This window comes from Elephas maximus, chromosome 7, assembly GCF_024166365.1.
Source record: "Elephas maximus indicus isolate mEleMax1 chromosome 7, mEleMax1 primary haplotype, whole genome shotgun sequence".
Classification (NCBI taxonomy): Eukaryota; Metazoa; Chordata; class Mammalia; order Proboscidea; family Elephantidae; genus Elephas; species Elephas maximus.
The window spans coordinates 129,802,322-129,816,068 of NC_064825.1; the positions used below are offsets into that span (position 1 = coordinate 129,802,322).

The 13,747-nt window shown below is 48.6% G+C and overlaps 1 protein-coding gene across 5 annotated transcripts in view; it reads right to left on the minus strand.

Moving 5' to 3' along the window:
• Positions 1-13,747, minus strand: part of SPTBN2 (spectrin beta, non-erythrocytic 2) — a 71,982-nt gene that overhangs the window by 12,251 nt on the left and 45,984 nt on the right. For all 5 annotated transcript variants that reach the window (XM_049892593.1, XM_049892596.1, XM_049892594.1 and 2 more), the window contains 8 exons: positions 12,191-12,344; positions 11,092-11,962; positions 9,487-9,624; positions 6,924-7,680; positions 6,211-6,413; positions 5,744-5,834; positions 5,358-5,504; positions 3,176-3,439 (listed from right to left, as the gene is read on the minus strand). In XM_049892593.1, the coding sequence (XP_049748550.1) occupies positions 3,176-3,439; positions 5,358-5,504; positions 5,744-5,834; positions 6,211-6,413; positions 6,924-7,680; positions 9,487-9,624; positions 11,092-11,962; positions 12,191-12,344 (2,625 nt within the window). The remainder of the gene's footprint in view (positions 1-3,175; positions 3,440-5,357; positions 5,505-5,743; positions 5,835-6,210; positions 6,414-6,923; positions 7,681-9,486; positions 9,625-11,091; positions 11,963-12,190; positions 12,345-13,747) is intronic.

Below are 13,747 nucleotides of genomic sequence, written 5' to 3' on the forward strand. Positions count from 1 at the left end.
CACAGACTCTCTACTTTACCAAGCGTGATGTCCTTCTCCAGGGACTGGTCCCTCCTGATAACACGTCCAAAGTAAGTAAGATGAGGTCTCGCCATCCTCAGTTCTAAGGAATGTCGTCGCTGTACTTGTTCAAGACAGATTTGTTCGTTCTTCTGGCAGTTCATGATATATTCAGTATTCTTTGCCAACACCGTAACTCAAAGGCATCAGTTCTTCAGTCTTTCTCATTCATTGTCTGGCTTTCGAACGCATATGAGGTGATTGAAAATACCACGGAGTAGGTCAGGCACACTTAGTCCTCAAAGTGACCTCCTTGCTTTTCAACACGTTAAAGAGGTTTTTTGCAGCAGATTTGCCCAGTGCAATATGTCATTCGATTTCTTGACTGCCGCATCCATGGGTGTTGATTGTGAACCAAGTTAAGATGAAATCCTTGACCATTTCAAACTTTCTCCATTTATCATGATGTTACTTACTGGTCCCGTTTTGAGGATTTTTGTTTTCTTTACCTGGAGGTGTAATCCATACTGAAGGCTGTGGTCTTTGATCTTCATCAGTAAGTGCTTCAAGTCCTCTTTACTTTCAGCAAGCAAGGTTGTGTCATCTGCATATCAAAGGTTGTTAATGAGCCTTCCTCCAATCCTTATGTCGCATCCTTCTTCATATAGTTCAGCTTCTCAGTTTATTTGCTCAGCGTACAGATTGAATAAGTATGGTGATAAGATACCACCCTGACACACACCTTTCCTGATTTTAAATCATGCAGCATCCGCTTGTTTGGTTTGAACAACTGCCTCTTGGTCTATGTATTGGTTCTGCATGTGCACAATTAACTGTCCTGGAATGCCCATTCTTCGAAATGTTATCCATAATTTGTTATGATCCACACAGTCGGATGCCTTTACAACATCAATAAAACACAGGTAAACATCTTTCTGGTATTCTCTGCCTTCAGCCAAGATTCATTTGACATCAGCAATGATATCCCTCGTTCCATGTCCTCTTCTGAATCCAGCTTGAATTTCTGGCAGTTCCCTGTGGATGTACTGCTGCCACCTATTTTGAATGATTTTCAGCAAAATTTTCCTTGTGTGTGATATTACATGATAATTTCCGCTTTCTGCTGGATCATCTTTCTTTGGAATGAGCACAAATATGGATCTCTTCCAGTTGGTTGGGCAGGTAGTTGTCCTCCAAATTTCTCAGCATAGATGAGTGAGTGCTTCCAGAGTTGAATCTGTTTGTTGAGAGATCTCAATTGCCATTCCGTCAATTCCTGAAGCCTTGCTTTTGGCAGTGCTTTTTTTTGGTGCAGCTTGGACTTCTTCCTTCAATACCACTGGTTCTTGATCACATGCTACCTCCTCAAATGGCTATACATTGACCAATTTTTTGGTGCTTTTGTTGTTGTTGTTAAGTGCTGTCGAGTCGGTTCTGACTCATAGCGAACCTATACACCACAGAATGAAACACTGCCCGGTCCTGCACCATGCTCACAGTCATTATGCTTGAGCCCACTGTTGCAGCCACTGTGTCAATCCATCTCACTGAGGGTCTTCCTCTTTTCCACTGACCCTGTACTTTACCGAGCATGATGTCCTTCTCCAGGGGCTGATCCCTCCTGACAACATGGCCAAAGTATGTAAGATGTAGTCTTGCCATCCTTGCTTCTAAGGAGCATTCTGGTTGTATTTCTTTTTCTGTTTCTTTTTGGTACAGTAACTGTTTATTCCTTCCACCCTCTTTTGATGCTTTCTGTCATTCAATATTTTGCCATAAGTCAAAAACAAACAAAAAAACCCATTGCCGTCAAGTTGATTCCGACTCATAACAACCCTATAGGACATAGTAGAACTTCCCCATAGGATTTCCAAGGAATGGCTGGTGGATTCAAACAGTTGACCTTTTGCGCTTAAACTTTTTCTTCAGTTCTTTCGGTTTGGAATATGCTGAGCATGTTCTTCCCTTTTGGTTTTCTAACTTTAGGTCTTTGCACATTTCATTATAATACTTTACTTTGTCTTCTTGAGCTGCCCTTTGAAATCTTCTGTTCAGCTCTTTTACTTTACTTTACTTTAGCTACTCTAAATTCAAGAGCAAGTTTCAGAGTCCCTTCTGACGTCCATTTTGGTCTTTTCCTTCTTTTCTGTCTTTTTAATGACTTTTGCTTTCATAATGTATGATGTCCTTGATGTCATCTTACAACTCATCTGGTCTTCAGTCGTTAGTGTTCAATGCGTCAGATTTATTCTTGAGGTGGTCTCTAAACTGAGGTGGGATATACTGAAGGTTTTACTTTGACTCTTGTGGACTTGTTTTAATTTTCTTGAACTTGCATATGAACAATAGATGGTTTCTTCTGCCGTTGGCCCCTGGCCTTGTTCTGACTGACGATATTGAGCTTTTCCACCATCTCTTGTCGACTTGATTACTGTGTATGCCATTTGGTGAGGTCCACATGTATAACTGCCATTTATGTTGTTGAAAAAAGGTATTTTCAATGAATAGGTCGTTGGTCTTGCAAATTCTATCATGTAATCTCTGGAGTCATTTCTATCACCAATGCCATGTTTTCCAACTACTGATCCTTCTTCTTTGTTTCCAACTTTTGCATTCCTATCACCAGCAATTTTCAATGCACCTTAATTGCATGTTTGATTAATTTCAGACTGCAGAAGCTGGTAAAAATCTTTAATTTCTTCATCTTTGGCCTTAGTGGTTGGTGCTTAAATTTGAATAAAGTCGTATTAACTGGTCTTCCTTGTAGGTGTATGGATATTATCCTATCACTAACAGTGTGGTACTTCTGGATGGATCTTGAAATGTTATTTTTTGACAATGAATGCGATGCCATTCCTCTTTAATTTGTCATTCCCAGCATGGTAGACCATACGATTGTCCAATTCAAAATGGCCAATACTAGTCCATTTTAGCTCACTAATTACTAATACTTCTTTTTTTTTTTTTAATTAAAGTTTCCCTGTTCAAATTACTAGTGTGGTTTCTGTCTCCTGACTTAATTGAATGACACACGCTCCCAGTGACTCTGATACTGGTGGCCCCATAGCTATCACTTTGTAAATACCAGTAAAGATATTATCTGCAATCTCAAGAGCTATCGGCTTCCTCCTCCTCTTTTACTTCCTACCACCCCCATCGAAGGCCCACTGCGCACCTGCTGCTTCTTGAGCAGAATGTTGACACTGGTGAGGTCCTTGCCGTAGTCGTCTGAGTGCAGCTGGGCCTGCAGACTCTCCAGCCAGCTCTCTAGGGCCGAGCAGCTTTGGGCAAACAGCTCAGCTCTGTTGGCATCAAAGAGGCTTCGGGCCTTGGCCTGGGTGGTGGTCTCCAGCTCGTTCCAGCGCTTGTGCAGGTCTTTCAGCTTCTCTGACACCAGGGCTTTCAGCTCTGGCTTCTCCAGGGTCAGCTCCCGCCCCTCCTGGGCAGTAGGACAAAGAAGGAGTGCCAGGATTAGATACCACTGAAATTTACAGGCCAACAGCAGCCCAGGGACCTAAAGTATGGGCAATAATTCCACATCCTTCTGTGTTGTCATCAACATACTCTTTCCAAAGGTTGTAAGCTCTTTCTAAACTGCCCTACCTCATTGCTGATCTAAACCCTACTCCTCCTTCAAGGTCTAGCTTGAACCTCATCTCAATTAAGAAGCCGTTGAAATCTTTCCTTATTTTGAATTCCCTGTTATTGTTGCCGTTGGGTGCTGTGCAGTCAATTCCGACTGTAGCAAACCCCATGTGAGAGAGTGGAACTACCCTACAGGGTTTTCTAGGCTGTAATCTTTATAGAAGCAGATTGCCAGGTCTTTCTCTCATGGGGCAGCTGGATAGGTTCGAACTGCCAACTTTTCAGTTAGCAGTGGAGCCCTTAACTGTTGCCCCATTAGGGCTCCTTCCTGAATGACCTTAGTGCTGTGGTTCAGTGTGATGTTGCCTAGGTCTTGTATTATTGGTGATACAAGGAGTGTTCACTGAAGCCCAATCCATGCTTCAGTGAACACTCCTTAAGTCACGATCCGAGCTTTCCATGGCCTGGCTCAGCACGCCCTTCCTGCCTTTTCTTCCACGAGGTCCCTTCACACATTCCACGCCCCTGCCAGGCCGACCTACCCCTTTGCTCTCCACAAAGGCACCCCATGTCCACACCTCCGGTTGTCTGTTCACTTTGTTTTCTCCACCTAGAAACATCGTTCTCCCAAAACTCTGCCTGTCCAAATCCCACGCATCCTTCATGGACTTCCCTGAACGCTCCTGCTTCTGGGATTCCCACCTCTCCTCTCTCTGTAGCGCCCAGGTGTATTAGGGTCTTTTTTATGGCGTTCATCATATTCTGCTTTGGATTTACTCTAACTGCTTGTATATATGTCTCATACCCTGGCCATGATGTCATTCCTTGAGGGTGGAGCCTTCCAAGGACTCACCTTCATTCCTCTCAATTGCAAGTACAACGCCTTTCACAGAGTCAAAAAACGGACTCACGGCAACCCCACTCACATCAGAGTAGAATCGTGCTCCACAGAGCTTTCAGTGGCTGATTTTTTGGAAGTAGATCACCAGGCCTTTCTTCTGAGGTCCCTCTGGGCAGACTACAGCTGCCAGCCTTTCAGTTAGCAGCCAAGTGTGTTAACTGTTACACCGCCCAAGTAAATACTTGCTGAACAAATGGAAAAATGGACCCCACACCGGTCTCCTCCTCTCCCCAACCATCATGCCCTCGAGGGAAGGAAAGTGTCTTTTTATACACCTGTCAGGACCTAGAAGAGTGCTGAGTGCAGGCAATTTCTCCAGGAAACCCCGCTGATCAGAAGTAAAGTTTTTTTTTTTTTGGCCTCAGCTCCTGAGGAAGAGATGGGTGGCAGGCCAAGCACAGGAACAGCCTGGGGGTGAATCCAGCCCCCTGCCTGTTTTTGTAAATAGTGTTATTGGAACACAGCCACACTCATTTGTTTAGGTATTGTCGACAGCTGCTTTTGCGCTATAATGGTGGAGTTGAGTGGCTGTCAAGAAAACTGTAAGCCTGTAGTCTAAAATATTTACGAACTGGCCCTTTACAGAAAAAGTCTGCTGACCCCTGCTGGACAGTGTCATCCTGCTCTGGACCCAGAACAGTCATCGTGTTAACCCAAAGCTGCAGTCTGGCTCCCTACTAATTTGTACTTTCTCAAAGTACTGGAGCTACTGTTCCACAGACCTGAGACATTTGTCCCCAGACCGTAAATTTCCACCTTGGAGCAGTGGCACCAGAGGCCTCATTGATCTCCGACCCCACAGCGTGTCCAAGACCCTGCCTGGAGGAGGCCCCTAAGGCTTCCTTCCTGCTGCTCCCATTTCACCCCTCACCTTGTCCACCTTGTCCAACCAGTCCTTGTTAGCAGCCAGCTCGGCCATGAATGCCTGGTGCTTCTGCCACTTGGTGTGCAGGTTGCGGGCCTCATCGTAGGACACGTCCTGGGCTGTCAGCATCTTCTCGTCAATCCAGAGTTTCAGCTGGACCAAGCGTAAAACAGGAGTGGAGAAGGGTACAGAGAATATTTCAGAGGGACTGGAAGAATGAGGTGTTGCAGGGGCTGAGTGTGAACTGGGAGCAGGGTGGACCTGGGTGGGCGGGGATGTGGGAAGAAGCCATGAAGGGGCTTCAGGGGACATCACGATGGATTTATCTAAGGCTCAGAGTGAAGGCACTGTGGCAAAGGGATGCCAGGGGATGTCAGAGCTGGGAGCCTCACCTCATGACAATCTTGTAAGAAATGCTGCTGCTCACGGTTGTCCCGAAGACGGCCCAGAAGCTGTTGCACAGCTTCTTGATTCTTCCTGTGTCTGCAATGACAGTACCTTGTGAAAACCCTTGAACTGGCTGTGGAAGGGTTATGAACCTCTAACTAACCCTAGAAGCCTTCAGTCCTCCTACTATAGGGATAATCCCTCCCAGAAGCACCACAGGACAGCCCAGGAGTCCTGATTCCAGTGTCCAGCTCCCCCTATAGACTTCATCTGGCCCTAGTGTGAGGAGGTAGAGTTTCCTAACGCAAGGTTTAGCTCCTCTCTAACTATTTGGTTCTTCTGCTTCCACTTTTTGTCAGCTATCCCTCCCCAACTGTCAGTTTGCCTGGGCCACATTCTCGACCTTTGAGGCCATCCTGTTTTCATGTATTTCCCTTTCAGGCCCGTCATTTACCCACTGTCCTCATCATACCTCCTCTCAATGGAGTCTGCCTTCTCTTGGATCTTCTCGGCATGGATGTTGCCCTCAGACACCAATTGACGCCCGGCCTCTAGGAGCCCACGGATTCGCTCCCCATTGGCATCCATGGTGCTTATAAAATCTTCTAGTTTTTTTATGGCAGCATCAGCAGCCTGGAGTGTCCCCGGCATCTCCGTGTGAGACAGAACATATTCCTGTGTGGGAGGGGAGATATCGAGCTCACTTCTCAAAGGGCAGAGTGACTCAGAAGGGACCTAACCAGAGGACATATCTGAGGAGCAGAGGCCAATCGGAAGAGTGGCAGAGTAGAGCATCTAGCTCTGAAGATGGAGGGGGTGAGGGTGCCTGATTATGTGTGAGTCTCAAAAAGTTACAAGAGAGCTTGGCGGGAGACTTTTAACAGTCCAAATTCCCGTTCCATCTTATTTCTAGTTACTGATTAGGTTTATTTAAGAGTCATATGACTAGCCAGGATTTCTATTTCTTCCTGTCAGTTTTGGCAAGTTATAGCTACATCTTTTTTTTTTCCCTTCACTCCCTTGTTTTTCTAACATGTTCTTCCTGCCCATTCTGTTTCCTCAGCTACTCTACCCATTAGGATTTCTCCCTGCCCAGTCCATCACTCTGCTAGTTCATGCTTCCCCTGGTTCTTATTTCCCTCTTCTTCCTGGATAGGACTTTGCCCCCATTCTCTGGGCTCTCACCTGGCTGCTGAGCACGCCCTCAGCCTGGCGAGCATCCCGCAGGAACCCTTGGAAGCCATGGGCCTGGGCCAGGCGGCCTTGCCGGCTCTCCCACATGCGGCCTAGCTCCTCCCAGCCAGTTCCCAGAGCTTCCAGTCGCTGCCGTAGGAAGAGGCACTGGGGATCAGCCTGGTCTTGGGTCACCTCCTCACCCAAGGCCCGCAACCGGCTGTATTCACTCTGGGCCCGTTCCACCTCTCCTCGCAGGGCTGCGTGTTGGGCAAGGAGGGCCTCTGCTTCAGGCAGGGTGGCTGGCCCTTCTTCAGAGGCTACAGCGGTCTGTGTGCGGCCCAACCAAGCCTGGAAATCATCCAAGCTGCGGAGGAAGTCCTGCAGTCTCCGTGCCTCACCCAGTGATTCCTCTCGACGTCGCATGGTGGCCCTTAGGTCCTCCCAGCTGGCTTGCACCTCTCCAAGACGGGTATTGATGGCGGGGGCTTGGGCTGGATGGCCAGTGGCCAGGGCATTTGCCTCTCGAGTCAGCTCACCTACCCGGGCAGCAATGGCCTCCAGGTCCCGCTCTGTGCCAGCCAGCTTACGTTGCAGTGCCAGCACCCCAGCCAGGTCATTGCCCAGGCCCTGGGTGGACTCAATGACCTTGATCTTTTCTCTCATCCAGGCCTGGGTCTCTGTGCACTCTAAGTGGTAGTTCTGGATGCTCAGGGCTGATGTCAGTGCTGCCTTCTTGCCATCTGCCAGGGACCGAAACTGCTGCCACCTGAGGGCAGTGGGAGAGTTTGGAGTTGCTCAGCTTCCCTGCCCTGACCATATACATTTGAAAGCTTCTTCTGGCTTCTCTCTCCCTTGCTATATTCTGCCCACCTGCTTCTTCTTAATTGTGGTAAAATGCACATAACATAAAATTCACCACTTTAAGCATTTTGAAATATATATGACTAGCCAGGATTTCTATTTCTTCCTAAGTCAGTTTTGGCAAGTTATAGTCATATCTTTTTTTTTTCACTCCCTTGTTTTCAATGGCATTTAGTACATTCACAATGTTGTGCAACCAACACCACTATCGAGTTGCAGAACATCTCATCACGCCAAAAGAAAATGCTACATGCATTAAGCAGTCACTTTCCATTCTCCTTCCCAGCCCCTGGAAACCATGATTCTGCTCTCTGTCTGTATAGATTTTCCTATTCTGGACATTTCACTGAAATGGAATCATACGATGTGTGACCTTTTGTGTCTAGCTTCTTTCACTCAGCATAATGTTTTCAAGGTTCATCTTGTAGGATGTATTAGAGCTTCATTCCTCTTAATGGCTGAATAATAGTCCATTGTATGGAGGACAATATTCTGTTTATCTGTTCATTAGTTGATAGAAATTTGGGTTGTTTCTACCTTTTGGCTATCGTGAACAGTGCTGCTATGAAAATTGGCATAGAAGTGTCTGTCTGTCTCCCTATCTTCAATTCTTTTGGGTATGAACCTAGAAGTGGAATTATTGTTTAACTTATTGAGGACCCACCAAAATGCTTCTACTTTTAAAGAGGCTGTTTTAAGTCTACAGGACTAATAGTCTACACAAACCACGGCCTCATCTATCCTGAGACTGGAAGAACTAGATAGTGCCCAGCTACCACTACCAGCCATTCTGACCAAGGACACAAGAGAATGGGAGAAAAACGTAGAACAAAACTCAAATTTTTGAAAAAAGTCAGACTTACTGGACCAGTAGAGACTAGAGGAATCCTTGAGACTTTTGCCCTTTAAACTATGTACTGAAACCACACCCAGAAGTTGCTTTCAGCTAAATAACAAATTGGTGCACAAAATAAACAGTATCACCCATGAGTACTGTGCGCCTTTAAAAAATCATCTACCAAAAAAAAAAAAATCATCTACACGAGACCAAATGGTCAACATTTACCCTAAAGCAAAGATGAAAAGGTAAGGGGAGAGGGCAAGGAAGCTAGATTAATGGGTATGGAATGACCAGAATGGAAATAATGAGAATGTTCACACATCGTGAAAAATGTAACCAATGTCACCAAACAATATGTATGTTGTTGTTAGGTGCCGTTGAGTCAATTCTGACACATAACAACCCTATAGGTCAGAGTAGAACTGCCCCATAGGGTTTCCAAGGAGTGGCTGGTAGATTTGAACTACCAACCTTTTGTTTGGCAGCCGAGCTCTTAACCACTGTGTCATCAGAGCTTCAAAAATATGTATAGAAATTGTTAAACGGGAAACTAACTTGCTGTGTAAACTTTTACCACAAACACAATAAAGTATAATAATAATAAAAAAACGCAAAAAAAGAAGGCTGCTGTCCACTCACTTGCCCTTTACCCCTTCTCCTCTTGATTGCTTCTGTCCAGTCACCAGCCTCTTCAGACACCTTTGCGTCTGCTTTTGTCTCTTTCATCATTTCTCCTTCCCCAACATGTTCTAAATGGGTTTCCTTTCTTAGTTTTAGCTACTATTCCAGGCCCTACAAAACTCTTCCACTTGCCACCCCCACCTGCTGCATCTGTTCTCAGTTCTCTAGGACTGCCCTCCCCAGCCCTACCTGTGGTTGAGCTGCTTCTGGGTGTCCACAATGCTGCCCTTGCCCGGGGGGTTGGCCTTCAGCAGCTGCTCAGCAATGTCATTCACAGCAGTGATTCGTGCTGCAAGGGTGTTCATTTCGGGCTCCAGGGTCTCGAACCTGATGAGGTAGCAAAGCTGGGTGTGAATGGTGTGAAGCATCTCCCTTGGATGCCTATGAGAACTCCTCTACTTCCACATGAGGCTTATTCCTAGGATTCTCTGCCCCTTGGAGCCTACAAGATTCATGGTATCTGTGGGTCAAGGAAGAGGCCCCCCCTCCCCACAAACAAACTGAAAAACAATCATCTCTAGAGTTGCTCAAAAACATAGACAAAGTCCAAGGCCAGGAACAGCTGCACAACAGGTCAAGTTAGTCCCTGGCTTAGGGCCCCATGCATTATTGAAGCCTCTCTTTTCTCTCCTGGAACTTACCCCTTAGCTGCCTACCTGAGTCCCATCCTACCAATAAGTGTCAAAGAATGAAGTAATAACCAAAAAATATCTGTTAAAGCAGTAAAAATGAGAAGTATAACTTCTCCTGGGAGTATTTTACATTCTAATAGGACAGAGATCGATAAACCTTTTCTGTAAAGCGTCAGATAATAAATATTTTAGGTGTTGTGGGCCATACGGTCTCACACACAGTTATTCACCTTTGCTGTTGTAGAGCAAAAGCAGCCATGGACAATGTAGACATGAATGAGCATGACCGTGTTCCAATAAAACTTTATTTACAAAAACAGGCAGGGGGCAGGAGTTGGCCCGAGGGCTTTGGTTTGCTGATCCCTGTAATAGGAGAGCTTCAACACTCAGAAAATCATTTGTAAAACCACTAGGAAAATCTGATTATAGACCGAGTGGTAGGCAATACCAAGGCATGGCCAATTTTTTTCTGTATGATGATGGCATCCTGGCTCTAAGAGAAAGACGTCCTTTCTAAATGATTTTAAGATTAGTCTACAAACAAAACATTTTCAGGAGCGGTTAAACAAGTGTCTTGGTCTTAAAGATTTATAACTTCAATTCCGCAGCCATTTTAAGTCTGCACATACAATTAAAAAATAACAGGTTGTATTTAAGAAGACTTCCTAATATGTCCTAAAGGATGCGTCCAGAAGAATGTAGGGGTGAAATGACAATAGTGGGAATTTGCTTTAAGAAAGGGAGGTGAATCAAACGGAGCAAGATCTCGACTAGTATTAAATCTGAGCAATTTGTTGCATAATTCACCCCCTTTTGCTTATGTTTAATATTTTTTGTTAAAACAAAAAACACCACTGGTTGCCAACAAGTCGACTCCAACTGATGGTTACCCCACGTGTGTCAGAGTAGAACTGTGCTCCATAGGGTTTTCAATGGTTGATTTTTCAGAAGCAGATTGCCAGTCCTTTCTTTTGAGGTGCCTCTGGGTGGGCGCTAACTGCCAATCTTTTGGTCAGTAGCTGAGGGTGTTAACCGTTTCTGCCACCCAGGGACTCCGAAAACAAAAACACAACCGTTAAGGCTCAAAGGGATGTAGCAGGAGCTGGCGGTTTAGGGTGGGAGCCGCCACTGCACACTGTGGCCGTGCTGGTGGGAGCCCTACCTTTGCTGCACGACCTCCAGGTCCTCCAGGCGCTCAGGCAGAGCGAGCCCGTTGAGCCACTGCTCCTTCTCCTCCACCCAGAGGCCGCAGGCTCCAGCCTCGCTAAGCATGGTGTAGAGCGCCAGGGCCGCCTCCAGGGCCCGTGCCCGCTCGCCTGCCCGGGCCTGCAGCTCCTGGTAGTGCTGCTCCAGGGTGGGCACCCTGCCCTGCACCTCGGGGGCCCGGCTCAGTGCGGGAGGCAGGGCCACAGCCTGCTCCCTCAGGGCGTCCAGTGTGGGCCGGTGGCCTCGGATCTCCTCCTCCAGGGCCCGGTGCTGCCTGGCCAGGGCCTGCGTGGAGAACTCGTCGTGCCCCAGCTCGGGGCTGGACACCAGGCGCAGCGCATCCACCAGCCAGGCCTCCATGTCATTTGCATCTGCCTGGAACTGGTAGAGGCTGGCGGCCTGGGCCAGCCGCTGGGCCCGCTCCTCCGCTAGGGCCTCCAGCCGCTCCCACTGGGCTTGGAGCTCGGCAGCGCGGGCAGCCGCCTGCCCTGCTCCCGGGTGGCCCTCGGCCACTAGCTGCTGGCCCTGCTCCAGGGTGAGCGTCAGGGGCCCCAAGCGGCCGCTCATCTCACCTCGCAGGGCTGTGTGCTTGTTGAGCAGGCGGAGGACGCCGGTCAGGTCTCGGCCAGTTTCAGCAGAGGCCAGGAGGTGCTGCTGCTCCCGCACCCAGGCTTCGGCCTCACCCACCTCCCAGAGGAAGCGCCAGAGGCGCCTCGACTCCTCCAGCCTGGCCCGCCGTGCCGCGGCCAGCTCACACAGTGCCTCGTAGCTTTGCTCCAGGGTGGCCACCCGCTCTGACACCAGCTGAGGGTCACATGGCTTGTACTCTGGAAAAGCCACGGTTGGGGGTTGAGAGCTGGACCCAGTCCTCTGGCTGCCCCCAGCCTCTACCCCTGATAGGAATCTCCACTCCACAAACACAAACAGCCCTCCCTCCCTGGTTTAACTTGGCCACCCCTCACCCTCCATGTCCCCAGGCTTTCCCAGTCTTGCTGCTCCAACTCTTCATGGTCTCCTTCCAGCCCTCCCTTTTCCAGCCCTTCCCGGATGTTCACCTATCCCCGGGTCGCAGAAGCGCAGTGCAGAAGCGCTGACCGCCCGCACCCGCTCAGCCTGCACAGCGATGTCGGCTTCCACCAGCTCGTGCAGCTGTAGCAGGTCCTCTACTCCAGCCAGGTGCTTGCCCAGGTCCTGAGACTGCAGCCGGCCCTGCCAGGACACGTGGCGAGTCAGTGAGCCTCGCAGCTGCCCGGTCCCCTCCTAGCCGGACCTCCCAGCCCTGCACACAGATGCGGCTAACCTCACCCCATTTTCCTGGACGGCTCTAGGTGTTCACCAGGTGAGCACACCTGCTCCCGCCAGTTCTGTCCTGGCACCTTGGCCTCTTTGTCCTCAATTCCCTTCCCTTGGAATGACTTTCTTCCTAAACCCTGCTCCTGGAATCTCTGCTGTGACCCATCTTTTCGGCCCCAGAATTATCACTGCCCTCCTATCAATGGGAAACCCTGGTGGCGCAGTGGCTAAGAGCTACAGCTACTAACCGAAAGGTCAGCAGTTTGAATCCACCAGCCGCTCCTTGGAAACCCTATGGGGCAGTTCTACTCTGTCCTATAGGGTCGCTATGAGTTGGAATCGACTCGATGGCAACGGGCTTGGTTTTTTTTGGTTCCTGTCATTGGGGCTCAGCTTCTGGCATGCTGTCCGGCTGCCGTCCTATCACAGGGGCTCAGTTTCCAGCATCCTGGCCATCTTTAGAGCATCTCCAACTCGTCCTGGTCCCTTTCTTGGGCCTAGATGATGGCCCAGCCTCTAACTGGTCTCTTTGCTTCCACTTCCGGCTGCCTGCAATCCTTCACGTACTAACTAAAGTGACTTTTTTTTTTTTTTTAAACAATATTAAGTCAGAATCACCTCTCTTCCATTTTCAGAGCCTTCCGCTCACTTTAAATGCTCCCTGTTACTTTGACAAGATCCAAACTCAGCCTGTAAGGCCCCAAGTAAGCCGGCTGCTGCCCCCTTATCTCATGCCACTGCCTCCAACCTCTCCACACAACTCTGGCCCCACTGGCCTTTCTTCTGACCCTGATCATGCCACACCCGGTCAAGCCTAGGGCCTTCACCTAGCTGTTCCTTCTTTCCAGAATGTTCTCTCCTCAGCTCTCCCGCTGCTGGCTCCTTGCTGTGATGATCCTGGTCTCTGACCACCACATCACATGGCCCTGCTCCAGTTTCCTCAGAGCCTTTGTGCTCACCGGCACCTTGTTTATTCACATGTTCTCAGTCTCCGCCCAAGGAGCTCTAGTAGTGCAGTGGCTAAAGCGCTCACCTGCTAACTGAAAGGTCGGCGGTTCCAACCCACCAGCCAATCCTTGGGAGAAAGATGCGGTGGTCTGTTTCCATACAGATTACAGCCTTCGAAACCCTGTGGGGCAGTTCTACTCTGTCCTCTAGGGTCGCTACGAGTTGGAATGGACTCGACAGCAGCGGGTTTCAGCCTCCTCCCACTAGAACGTAGCCCCATGAGAACAGGGACCTGTCTGTTGTGCTCGTCAGAACTGGGCACAGGACCCTGCACGGGTACCTACTCTGAATGGAATGTCCCCCACGGCCGT